We start from the raw sequence: 13,354 nt of genomic DNA on the forward strand, positions 1-13,354 counted from the left end.
ACGTGAACGAAGGTGCAGAAGAAATTCGACAGTCGCCCGGATTGTGGGCGGACGGCGCACCTGCATCCGGCGTTATCTGGTGGGCCTGTTCCGTCGATTTGTCGGGTTGGCGATCTCCTCTCTTAGGCTCTCGCAACATTTCGGCGCCGGTAAGGAAACGGCGAAGGAATCTCGTGGGCTGTCGGGAATCGAGTCGCGGAGAGCTGCGGAGCTCGGACGCGGCTAAGGACATGGCGGTAAACACCGTGGGCGCCGTATAAAAGTCAAGCGGAACCGATTCCGCGCTCCAGTGGCAGCGATTAGCTTCCCGCAGCTTCGCGCAGCTTCGCGTAGCTTCAGTAGTCAGTGTCAGTAGAGTGCGAGTCGCGTGTCGAGACGTCGACACGTGCTTTTGTGCCAGTTGCGACCCTTTACTTTATTGTTCGATCAGCTACTTCCGTTACTTTCCGCTCTCTCTTCACCGGAAACTTGAAGATCCTTCGAGATGCGCTGCGTCGCGGCGCTGCTCGTCCTTGCCACCCTTTTCGTCCTTTCACAGTGCTCCGTTCGTAGCGTCGCACCGGATGAAGGTGAGTTCAAAGTTCGCGCTCTGAGTCCGCGGTGGCTACTGAGCTAAGAATATATAATCGATGCATCGATTTATCGGTTAGAAAAAAATAAACGAACGCGACTTGATTTAATCGGTGAAAATTTAATCGATTGTTTAGGATTTATGAAACGAAATTTTGTTGATTTGGCGGAAATGTTTTTTGATAATTTATACTTTTATATGAAATATTCTTCAATATTAGGTGAAAGTGTTTATTTATCTTTTACTTGTTGTATCAAGTTCATAATAAAATCGATTGCGAGGAAAATAATCGCGTCAGTTGATTGACGAGTTTGAAAAATGATTGATTATTTTCATTGGAAATTATTTCGCAATCTTCGAAACCACTTTGTGATTTCTAAAATCACACTGAAATCGGTAATATTAAAATAAAAGTCTGTGTTACTAACGACCATGATAATCGTTGGAAGTTATAAGAAATCATTTAGGATCAGAGAAATTTCTTTGTGATATAAAAAAAAGATCATATGAAATCATAAGAAATCACATGAACGGAGTCAAATTTTTTTCGCAAGTGATCTCTGGTAATCACTTTATAAAATGTAAGTAATCACGAAATACGTAATCATGGTGTCGATTTTTTACGGTAAAAAATCTATTGATCAGGTAAAAGCGCTTTCTTTTCAGGGGGTTTTGAACACGTCGGAGTTACGTGACAGATTAAAGCACATCTCCTGGAAAAGCCGCCCCATTTTTTGTAAAGTGTCTAATGTCACCTAAAATACACTAGAAGTGATAAATTATCATGAGAATGAATTTTTGAAGAAGAAATTTTATTTCACGGTGAATAAAATGTTAAGTAGACCAGCTGAGGTATAATTTCACCCTTAACTGAACTCTAATTACTGAAAATTCATCGCGGAAAAATCACTTGCAAAAACAGACAGGTATGGTTGGCTCTCAAACTTAATTGTTCTGCAGCAATTCCGTGCAGGTTGACCAAAAGTTGCGTAGTTCTAGATTTCAAAGTCACGATGTTACAGCAGGACGTTGACTTTGGAATGAAAAAAAATCGACTAGATCCCAATGAATCCTGAGTTTTTTATAATTCATTTATTCATTTTTTTGGATCGTTTATTGCCTCGTAAATGCAATATTTAAATCACAAAGTCGAAATTCTGCATTTACATTTCGTTCATATACCTAAAATACATATAAAGTTACTTATTTTTTATTAGCTAACTTTTTCTAAGATTATTCTCTATAACTAAATTCCAACTCTCACAGAAAATTGACTTGATGTAATCTTTGAATTATTCGATCACCCGACCAATTCATTCGGATAATTACGACGGAACAACTGTAATGAACGACCGATGCGAAAGTCGTCAACATCTGTTGGTTGACTTAATATGAAACCCATGTTAGGGTACAAATAAAACTTAAAATATTTTTCAGTAACCTTATATCTTATATTCATGGTCATTAACCGATGACTCATGCGTTTCTTTAAATTTCTTCTCTACAATATCTTCTCATTCCACATCTGGCGTCGAACTAAAAAAGCTTCACAGCTTCGCGTGTTTTTCCTTGCTGTGCTTGCACGAATGGCGGTCTAAGGCTGAAATAGCATATTGTGTATAAAAAAAAAAACTCAGTCCTTTCGGGCCAAGCGTGAGCTCGCAATACGAGTCGTAGGTGAGCCGAAAACGAATATTGCAAATACGCGAGGTGAAAATTGAGGTTAGAGTCGCGTAGCGTCGAATTTATTCGCGACAGCGCATGCGCGCAGTACAGAAAAGACCACTTTCAACTCCCAGGACTTAAAAGTGTGATTTTCAGTAATCTGCCCAAACAAATTCGCAGATTCACTCGTCCATCGTAGAAACGGGTGCTTTGTGTACGGAAAACACGCGTGGAAAAAGGCGTAAAAAATACTCGCGTTATGTAAAATTAGTGTCGTAAGCACCGTCTGGCTCTGGCTTACCGGCGGTCGGTAAGCTCAGAGATGGGTCGAGGTTATCGAGCAGAAAGACCGGTACAAATTGCGCTCCCATAAGTTGCGGAATCACGGCGATCTGCGCGACGGCAGTTTCCACAGTCGCTGCACTTATAGCCAGGCGGAACCCGTTCAAGACTCTCGTCGTCGAGCAAGAAACCCGGAAGGAGGTCACTCAACTCCAAGATCGCCGTTGAAGAAGCTCTGTGGCGTCAACCTGCAAGCCGAGGGAGACACAAACGGCGTGAATTCGTGAAAAATACAAAGCATTTGTCGCGTATCGATCGATGATAAAATTTCATAAGTTTTTCAGATCTGCGGTAATTTAGAAAAAAAATGCTGGCTTTATTGTCAGCGAATATATGCATGCAAATTTGTCAATTGATCTCGCACCGCGTCTTTGGATCACAATTCGACCAGAAATGGAAACAGCCGCAATTAAATGCGTGACGGTGGCAAAAAAAAGGTGGTGAAGAGCGCATTTAGAGGACTGGTTACATCATAATGTCATTTATCAAGTGTCCTCTACGATGCGCTACAGGATGATGTCATTACGACACACGATGCTGCGCGTCTATGCTTTTATAAAACTTATTACGTATATTGTAACCGAAATGTGACTGAATTATAAAAAGAAAAGAAAAAAACAATTGAAGCGTGATAAATACGGAAAACAATATATCGTAATATAATATCGATGCTTCATTTCAAATCGCTTTGTAATTGGTAATTAGTGTATTTATAACAAACTTTTACTCTACGACGGCTTATTTTATTTAAACAACAAAAAAACAATTTTTTTCCTGTAGTATCGTCGAATATTGAAGTTTTTAACTTTGCGTCGATCTTGATTGAAACCATCATTATATGTCAAAGTTGAATTGACTGCTGAAAAAAGGAAGGAAACTCGTTTCACGACGAGTATATATAAATTTGTAGAAAATTTTCTTGCGCATAAATCGAGCCTGCATCGCAGACTAAAATTGGACGAGTTTACTAAATTCTTTACCATTTGCAAAGTGACCATCTACTTACAAACCTTTTTTTACAACTCCGGTATATTCCATTTCTCTATTTTTTAATCTGATCTCGAAGTGTTTTAAATTTTTCGATAAAATATAAACACTGCTTGGTTCCCGATGAGTGCAAACTTCTGCCGAAAAAACAGACTCAGAAGCAGACATCTAACGATAAGAAGATAAATAAAAATAAAAAAATCCACCAGTCTGATGGGAATCGCTCATGCAGAGTCTCGGCTGCATAATTTTGAGACAATACTTGAGACGTTTGTGGGTAGATGGATAGAGAGAGAGAGAGAGAGAGACTAATCGATACCCATATGGAATGCCTGAGAAGCGATCTGGGGCTGACACCGGATGAATGATGATCGTCGAAAAATATCTGAGAATATCGGATTGTGCGAGCGTCGATCTTCGGGTCCTGAATCGCTGGGTTCTTGGCTATAATTGGTTGGGTAAAAATGGTTAAACTGTTGGACGTTGCTCAGCCCGCCCACGCTTCAGGAAATCGAATAAGTCACGCTGTTTACGAGGTGTAATCCTGTCGAGCAGCCGAGCCCACAGCTTTCCCGTGCGAATAATCATCCCGTGGGTTCGGGTTATCGGGAGGATCTGTTCATTCATTATTCAGGGGGATTCGATTCAACTCTTGGGATTGCCTGGCGCTTCCAGCAAACAATCAAGTGATAATGAAAACTCCGCTTCGCTCGCTTCGTTGCGTATCACGTGTATAGTAATATTGAATACATACGTTTGTATCACTTGTTTATTATTCAAAATTTTCCGTCATTCGAGAATTTATTTTGAAACCAAATGACGTGGAGGTAATATGTGCACATACTATTAATTTAGGTGTACACGCATCACTCGAAACGAATGAGCCTGAATCTATTTTAAACCCCTTGTGTGTTGATCGAATCTATTTAATTGAATATATTTTGTCAATTTTAATGCCCCTGTTGGAAAAATAAAAATTTATTCTGGAATAAAAGGTGTGGTAGTAAATAAAATTTTATCATATAAGTTTTTGGCACATCCTATTTTGGAAATTAACATTTCGATTGCATGAGGTAGCCTCGAGTTATTTATCACACCTTTGTAGAAATCGGAGAAACATATAACGGAACTTGTTCAGCCCCCGCAAGTTGAGGTTCTGCCATAACCTAGTTGTACGTACGTATCAAGATTCAGAAGTTAGAAAATACTTGAAGAGGCAAAAAATATCGGTGAAACAATACAAATTTTTGTTATTGCACGATGAACAAGTCTACAATATTTATTAGGAGAGTGTTAGAACTCTGGATCGTGAGTTTTACTCACAATGAAACTTCTAGGGTCGTTTCCATGGTCTAAAATAGAAAAACCTGCGATATGTAGTTTAATTTTATAGGCATCTGTTCGATCTGGGTGAAATTGATTAGATCAGCTGTAGTTTGATGAGTGAATTTGTGTATTTTTGCCTCAAATATTAAGTTTCGTTGTTCTCGATTGAAGTTCCGATCACAGAATCTTACAGATTCACAATTTTATCACTTCAGAGCCATAGCAAAGCGCAAACTGCGAACTTTCGACAATCTGATTTATAATTGTAAATTGAAAAAAAGAAAAGCTCCATATTTTGGGCCACAGATACACCCCTAGAAAATTCATCAGAATTCATGATCCGGAAGTCTTCTTATGACTCTAATCGAATGTGATTTTTTTTACAGCACTGACAAAGGAGCTAGAAGAGGCGTTGAATGATGACAATTTTGTCATCGCCGTGAAGAATATCAAGCCGAAGAAGCGTCGAGGTCCCGAGACGCTACTTATTGCAGACTTTTCCGGATCGAAGGAGAAGTTCAAAGTGATACTGGACAGACGCACGAAACAGGGTAATTGAAATTATTCGCAAAAGTTATAATTTAATGTTACAAAAGCTCGAGACTCGATCAAATTAAACCAATAGTCAAATCGATAAATAATCTGTCAAACGGCCTTGGAAAGAGTTCGAATGATCCAGGTATAAAATATTGGAACAAGACTTGAATTTGAATCCCCATATAGACCAGTTTTGCACCTACACTACTTCGGTTCCCAACCCATGACGCAATTCCATCTACAATCTTATACCAGCGCATAGCGTCCCTGACCAAATATGGTGAATTTCTATCTCAATTGAAGAAGGTTGTCTTGAATACACGTTCGTCTTCTTACACAGAGAGTTTGTCCCATTTATCGTAACTCGCTTATTGAGCCTCAACATCTGTCACAATTTTTCACCGCGAACCAAATTCCCCAGCAGCTATATTACACCGTGACGAAATCCTCGGATTGAACGTATGAAGAAGAAAAAACAAAGAGAAGAGAAAAACGAGGAAACAAACAGAGAAAAAGAAACAAGAAGAATCAATCTTGATAGTCGAGTTGGCAACAAAAAAAAAATATGTACACAGTGTCACTTATTATACGACTCGTGTGTGAAAATACCGATGTGGTAATACTGCTGATCGGATTGCGTGTTGAGTAAGTGGCCTGATACAAAACTATGTCATCGCATTTGTCGTGTGATCTGCTAAAACGATCCTCCTGGGGATTGGAAAAAAAATTAACCAAAAAAATTACGAATGAAAAAAGGTCTTCCGATCCGGTGATCACTTCTGTGAACCCCCACACATGTTTGATACTCATATATATATGTGTTAGAAGAATACTAGAGTGTTTGTCAGAGACGGGAAGTTCGAGGCCTCGAGATTGAACCAATTTCTCACTCTCCGTCTCGTGGCACCAGATGTTGCACCCGACACAGAGAAGCGTTTTCCGTATCCCCGATCGCATTATGCAACTCGGAAACTTACAAATTGAGGAAAGTTTTGCTCGGCGGTAGAAACACGATTCCCGCACTTTGACCTTTTCCAATATCAAAATCGTTGAAACACGCATTTTCGATGCGTAACACCATGAATTTGATGAGCCATGAGCATGTTTTCATTAGTATTACCCTAATTCTGATGCAGTTGCAATCGAGACGGTTCACCATGGGAGCGTCCACACTGAACGCTTCGACGTTAAAGGTCTCGACGACTCTACGATCGTCAAGAATCTGCTTCTCCATGTCCACCAGGTTCAACCAGACGCCAACGTCGAGTTGTACGTGAATTGCGCCCACCATGGAAACCTGCCGATGAACAAAACCCTCAGGGATATGGCTGGAATTCTGCGTACGGTTCGCCTCGAGGTGGTGAGTATGGTGTAAGAGGAACTTTAAGAGTCAGAGGATCTTACGGGGTCATAATAACGCGATCAATGAAGTACGTTGGTTATTTCGAAGTGCGAGTGCTTTGCAACAGCAGCCAATCCTGCCAGCTACTATATCGAATCTCATCGATACAGGTTTTCATTCAATTCCAGCAGAGCCACCATACAATTACAAGTACAAACAACTGAAATTTTCCACTTCACATTCTCTCTGTTTACAATCGGATCCGCGGACCTGTCGATTTGCTTCCAATCGCGTCGCCCTCGACAGGGTTTTGGCACCAAGCCTGTCCTACACCCCGTCCTACATCCATTATACATATACATATGCATGCACGGGTGGGTATGTATAACACGATCGCAGCTTGATTGATGAATAATAAACACAAGCCGTACCTTGGCCTGCTAGTCTTGGACAACAGACCTCCGATCATAGAATGTATCACTCTTGTTACTGCTTCTGGCCCACGCCTGAATTCCTCTGACCGATCACGAGGAGAGGCCACCCAGCCTGGCGACGTAACCCAGGCTTTCCATTATTGCAATACGTTCACGACACATAATTATTATCTACAGATTGAACCAGGGAACGATATTCGTTTAACTAAAGTTTGAAACACTTTATCGCTAACCACGTACATGAAATGTCCTGAACGTACTTCCAACATTTCTCAACTCGATCTTCAGAGACATTCTCACGGGCAGGGTTTCACATTCGGTTCAGGGTAACTGATGTGATCGGTAAACGACCGATACATTACACCTCCATACTGCATCCATGCCAGTCTTTTTCTTCGGGATCCTGATACTCATTGCTTTTTCAACAAAGAGATGAAGAAGTTCGTAAAACCAACTTGTTAGATATGCAAAATATACCAGTTTATCCGAGCTTGTTGTACTCGAAAGTGTAATCGGCAACGGAATGAATGGCCCACGCGAAAAAATTATGGCGCAGAACGCCGAACCCACTCAAGCGTTGTACCTTTCTAAGTAGGGTACCTATACTCCCAAGAGCTGCAAAAGACTCGTAGGTTGTAGACGTCGAGGCTCGTGGGCGGTGGGTCTTCCAAATATGGGCGAGAGTGGCGCTTCGCCATGCAAACGACTTGCACAACGTCTCGATACTCCAAACCGCAGAATATGTATATATGTATATATATTTCAGCACGCGGCTTAACATAAGCCTGCAATGCGATTCCACTAACTTTACTTCTCGATGGACGATGTGAGCTTTGACTTATTGGAAGTCTCGAATTTTGCATGTAAAGTCAAGGAATCCAGTAGGAAGCTTGCTTCCCCCGAGGAATATTGATATTGATGAAATTATTTGGATTTCAGTACAAGGAGAGAAAGCACAAGGCTAAAGTGTACTCGGGTATGGAGATGAGTGACGTCTTGATGCGGGAAAATTGTCCTTCGGAGTTCCTCGACGTTGAAACGATGCAGGGAATAGAGCCGCAGGAGGACCTCACACGTATTCCTAGACGGGGTGACATCCAGATTATTCCCGATTGGGACGAGAAACGTAAGCATCGAATTATATCGAAGTATAAACTGCGCCTGAATGCATCTCTAAGTTGCTCACATGCATGTTTCAGGTTGTTTGACGGAAGCTCTGCTCGTAAAAACTCTGAATTCGTTGATAGAATCCATTCGTCGGATAAGGGATGAGGTGGAATTTAACGTAAGGAAAGCGGCCAAAAATGAGTTGGCACACCGTTTTCATTCGATCGTATTTTAATGACCTTGTCTGATTGATTGATTCTATGATTTTTCAGAAACGAGAGACGCAACATTTGAGAAGCTTGATTGAAAACTGCGCGGGATGCAAACAACAAGGTAATGCTTTTAGTAATAAAATTTCTCAGTACGAGCGGTTGTAGCAGCCCTCGTCCTCACCCTTTGCTTATTATCATAAAATCGTCAAATCTAAAATTCTCTTTATAATTTTAAAAATGATCGCAATCTCTCAGTATTTTGTTCTAAGAATTGAATATATGCTGTAGAAACTGCTGCTAACTTATTTCATCTTCTCAAGACTTAAAAGCTCTCACAGAAACTTCCTAACTCCATTCTTCCCAATCTCCACATCAGACATTGTTCAGAGTTGATAAAAATTGCTTTTTTCCACGACCGTTTCTACCTTAGTCTCGTCATGTTCGATGAACTCGCCATGTTACCCGGGAGCACAGTGTCGGGACACAAGCACTGGACCACAATGCGGATCTTGCCCCCGCGGCTACGTGGGAGATGGAATAACATGTCGTCGAAGTAACCCCTGCGCCGAACAGCGCTGTTTCCCTGGAGTCGCCTGCTACAACATGGATGATGGCTACAAGTGAGAATGACCATTAAGATGCCCTTCTTTCGTCTCATTAAAAGAACTGATATTAAAGTCGAGGGATGAGTCAAGCTTTCTCTGATCAAGCATGAGTGGTAGACTTGGTGGAGAGTCACTCGAGGACACTCCTGAAGTCAGTCAATCCGTTCAAGGTTACTTGAAGTCGGTTGGGGGTAGATAGAGTCACTTATCGAATGGATAAGTTGCTGGGATTTGAGATTAGAAAAGGGCAACTATTCCTCCGATTAAATAAAAAAAAAAAGCTGAACAACACCGAATCCACTTATAATTTGTAGGTGCGGTCCGTGTCCCTCAGGATACACAGGAGACGGGGAGAGATGCGACCAGCTGAAGGGCTGCCAACTGCAAGTGTGTCACAGCGGGGTTCAATGCATACCAATGAACAGCCCGCCTTATTATCGATGTGGACCTTGTCCCGCGGGATTCACCGGGAACGGAACGAAGTGTCATGACATCGACGAGTGCGATCTCGATCAGCCATGCGACCCCATGGTTCGCTGCACGAATTTATCTCCCGGTTACAGGTGCGATCCCTGCCCCGCTGGGTACGAAGTACGAACCGTTATGGGTCTAAGCAGCGAAGACCCTCGAAGAAGGAGGCAGCGATGCACCCCCATCGACAGGTGTAATAACCGGAGAAACGGGGGATGCGTTCCGAATTCTCAATGCTACAGTACCGGCGTTAGTGTTCATTTTCGTACGTTTGATTGGGGAAGGGCTCATGATTGCATAATTCTTGTGGGGGATAGAACGAACGATTGACTGTCAAGCGGGAGTTTTGTTCCGACTGACAATGAGGTAGAAACTACTAAAATCGTCTTGTTTACTGCCTTTTCAGGGTAGTGTCAGGTGTGGTCCGTGCAAACCAGGCTACGTTGGCAATCAGTCCATAGGGTGCAAGCTAGCGAAGGTAGTCTGCGATGACGGAGTAACCATATGCGACGATAACGCCTACTGCATCCACTACGGATACAACGAATACGCCTGCAAGGTAAAATAAGTCCTTTGGAACTATTGACCAAGTCTGCAGTCGAGACACATTGTACCTCAACCATTTTCAGGGATCATGGCACGCGGACGAAATACTTAAATAAATGCACTTACTTATGCTATGTAGTTATCGTGTAGACGTCACTGTAGCTTATAAGGTCATCAGACACGAGGCAAACGTGAAGATGCCTTCTTTTTCGATCCTGGATATTAGCCAAGCTTCGACTATAGAAGTGTTACGTTCATCGGTACTTCTTTTCGACGTGACTTAGTTCTTTCAGATTTTTCATTCTCCAGAGACTCGAAGATGCAGGCAACTTACAGAGCTTCAATCACACTAAAACATACTCATTTTTTATAAGCTTCCAATTAAGCACCCAACTATGGTTTGTAGCTAGGTATATATTCTACGAAGAATCATAGGATAGTCTTGTACAGTCGTACCTAATGTACCATACCAAGCAGGCTTTTTTACTCTGCGTAACAATTTACTGACATCGTCTGTTGACCTCGATTGTATAATGATGATTTTAATTAAAAAATTATTAAACCAGTTTTCAAGTCGATTACAACACAGCCAAATCGTAATATGCAAAAAGCCAAAAAACAACTTGCCTGCATCCTGACATCATCAGTGCAATTATACGTATATCACACGTCCCACCATACTTGGGTCGAATATCATCCTCTCGACTGTTGTCACACGTGAGTGATAACGAGGGGTACCAATGGTTATTCGCAGTGTAAAATCGGCTGGGCTGGAAACGGTAAACTGTGTGGACACGACTCCGACACTGACGGTTTCCCAGACAACAAGTTGGACTGCCCCGAGCGAAACTGCATGGCCGACAACTGTCGTTACACTCCAAATGGACAGGAAGATGCGGACGGAGACGAGCAAGGAGACGCCTGCGATTCGGACAAGGATAACGACGGCATCCTGAATGCGGTAGACAACTGCCCGCTCGTTTACAACCGTGACCAGGAGGACAACGATCGTGATAAGCTAGACGGTGTGGGAGATGCTTGCGACAACTGTCCATACTTATACAATCCAGGGCAGCGTGACATCGATGGTGACAAGTTGGGGGACGCCTGTGACCCTGACATCGATAACGACGGTGATTATAAGGATCAGGTTGGCCGTTGGGGTCACTCTCCTGTCCATTCGATGGTCCTTGAATTGTCTTCTTTTTTCAGGCATTCGAAACAACGATGACAACTGCCCGTACAACCGGAACCCCAACCAGAATGACCGTGACGGTGACGGTTTTGGTGACGTCTGCGACAACTGCCCAAACGCGTCGAACGCCGATCAGCGAGACAGTGATGGAGACAGTGTCGGAGATGTCTGCGACACCGGTGCCGACAGGGATGGCGACGGGATTCAGGACGATTGGGATAACTGTCCTTACGTAGCGAATGCAGACCAAACTGACACGGACAATGATGGCCGAGGTGACGAGTGCGACGACGACAAGGATGGCGACGAAGTCCCGGACGACAGGGACAACTGTCCGTACTACTACAACCCGGAGCAACTCTTACCGGACTGTGAGTGATGGATTTATTATTATTGTTGTTTTTTTTTTTTGTTATTTTGGTTTATAACGTTCTAAACCGCTTCTCCCGAAGATGATTTCCGCAAAGAAAAATGCAAGAAGGACTGGGACAACGATGGGTTTCCTAACAACATCGACAACTGTCCAAACAACAGCCAGATATCGACGACTGACTTCCGGGCGTTCAAGGCCATCATACTTGACCCCATCGGTGAGGCCCAGATGGATCCGAACTGGGTGATCCAGAATAATGGGTCAGAAATCGTGCAGACGGTAAACAGTGATCCTGGGATCGCCTTCGGTCAGTTTGCACTGCTTAAAATTTTCCATCTTAGTTTCTTATCGACTCACGTCTTCATCGCTAATCATTCTCTTCGATTTTAGGCCACGACAAGTACAGCGGTGTTGATTTTGAGGGTACGTTCTACGTCGATACCACCATCGACGACGATTACGCAGGCTTTATATTCTCCTATCAAAGCAACGAAAAGTTCTACGTGGTCATGTGGAAGAAGAAGAGCCAGACCTACTGGCAGTCGACGCCTTTCCGTGCAGTTGCCGAACCTGGGATACAGATAAAACTGGTCAACTCAGCCACTGGACCAGGCGAAATGTTGAGGAACAGCATATGGCACACCGGCGATACCGAGGACCAGGTCAAGCTGCTGTGGAAGGATCGGAGGAACGTTGGATGGAAGGATCACACTTCCTACCGCTGGCTGCTCCTTCATAGGCCAAAGATTGGACTGATCAGGCTTAGGATATACGAGGGAAAGGAGATGGTCGCTGATTCCGGGAATATATTCGACTCAACGTTGAAGGGCGGGAATCTCGGCGTCTTCTGCTTCTCTCAGGAAGCGATCATATGGTCGGACCTCGTATCTCGATGCAACAGTAAGCTTATAATTAATCCAGTTCTTCGTCGTATTTCACTGCATGATTAGAGCCAATTTTAACTGGTCGTTATTCGTTTTTAGATCAAGTGCCAGAAGTCGTGTACAGGGATTTACCCCCTCAGCTTCAGCGAGCTGTGCACATTGATGATAACAAGAACCACTTTGGAGAGGTGACTAAAAATCGCGGAGGATAGAGTTTGACTGGTTAAATATTGTAGGAATGAGATACTCGTCGGATTACGAGGTGAATCAATACGCCAATGCTTACAATTATTAAACATATATGTATGACTAATCATGTCCCGAGATCACAACGATTGCACAAATCAAAATTTCGTATACGGTAAACATTGTTACATAAGAACACGGTGCCGGAAAAAATGGAAAAAATGCCGGTGTGGAAAAAATTTTACCTCCATCTGGAGTGCCTTTTTTTCACAAGTATGCGAAACTATGCACTATTTTTAGTGGCTCTGACAGAAAGTCATGATAGTTATGTAATAATAATAATTTTTTTTTTCATTTGCTGAATAATAAGAAAAAGAGAAAATTCGACTTATAAAGCTCTTTGTCATTATATATCTCAATATCAAAACCTGCGCGGCACGAGCTAGAATTTTTATATCGTTACTTTTAATGTAAAAAGTGATAGTTATAATGAATAAAGATATAATATATTCTACTTACCAAAAATAACCATAGTTTTAATGTTATTCAGTGTTCGTGAGTAATCCAGTTC

The 13,354-nt window shown here is 42.4% G+C and overlaps 1 protein-coding gene across 3 annotated transcripts; it reads left to right on the forward strand.

Moving 5' to 3' along the window:
* Positions 1–337: 337 nt before the first annotated feature.
* Positions 338–13,120, forward strand: LOC124416522 (cartilage oligomeric matrix protein). Of its 3 annotated transcripts, none has more exons than XM_046897672.1 (14): positions 338–569; positions 5,278–5,442; positions 6,565–6,788; positions 8,144–8,330; positions 8,404–8,489; positions 8,584–8,656; positions 8,954–9,143; positions 9,443–9,848; positions 10,006–10,158; positions 10,900–11,278; positions 11,358–11,711; positions 11,793–12,020; positions 12,104–12,613; positions 12,978–13,120. In XM_046897672.1, the coding sequence occupies exons 1-14, from the start codon at positions 485–487 to the stop codon at positions 13,103–13,105; spliced, it is 3,168 nt and encodes a 1,055-aa protein (XP_046753628.1). In that variant the 5' UTR covers positions 338–484; the 3' UTR covers positions 13,106–13,120. The 3 variants fall into 3 exon arrangements, with proteins under 3 accessions (XP_046753628.1, XP_046753629.1, XP_046753630.1); XM_046897673.1 differs by having other exon boundaries at positions 339–569; positions 8,584–8,644; XM_046897674.1 differs by having other exon boundaries at positions 340–569; positions 12,697–13,037.
* The last annotated feature ends 234 nt before the right edge of the window (positions 13,121–13,354 follow it).

This window comes from Diprion similis, chromosome 2 (genome assembly GCF_021155765.1).
Source record: "Diprion similis isolate iyDipSimi1 chromosome 2, iyDipSimi1.1, whole genome shotgun sequence".
Lineage (NCBI taxonomy): Eukaryota > Metazoa > Arthropoda > Insecta > Hymenoptera > Diprionidae > Diprion > Diprion similis.

What these genes read in the sequence shown, in the direction of transcription:
- LOC124416522 (XM_046897672.1), top strand. Translation starts at nt 485, where the DNA reads ATGCGCTGCGTCGCGGCGCTGCTCGTCCTTGCCACCCTTTTCGTCCTT. An exon ending in GTACGGTTCGCCTCGAGGTG is followed by an intron (nt 6,789 to 8,143) that starts GTGAGTATGGTG and finishes TTTGGATTTCAG; the next exon opens with TACAAGGAGAGAAAGCACAA. An exon ending in CTCAATGCTACAGTACCGGC is followed by an intron (nt 9,849 to 10,005) that starts GTTAGTGTTCAT and finishes CTGCCTTTTCAG; the next exon opens with GGTAGTGTCAGGTGTGGTCC.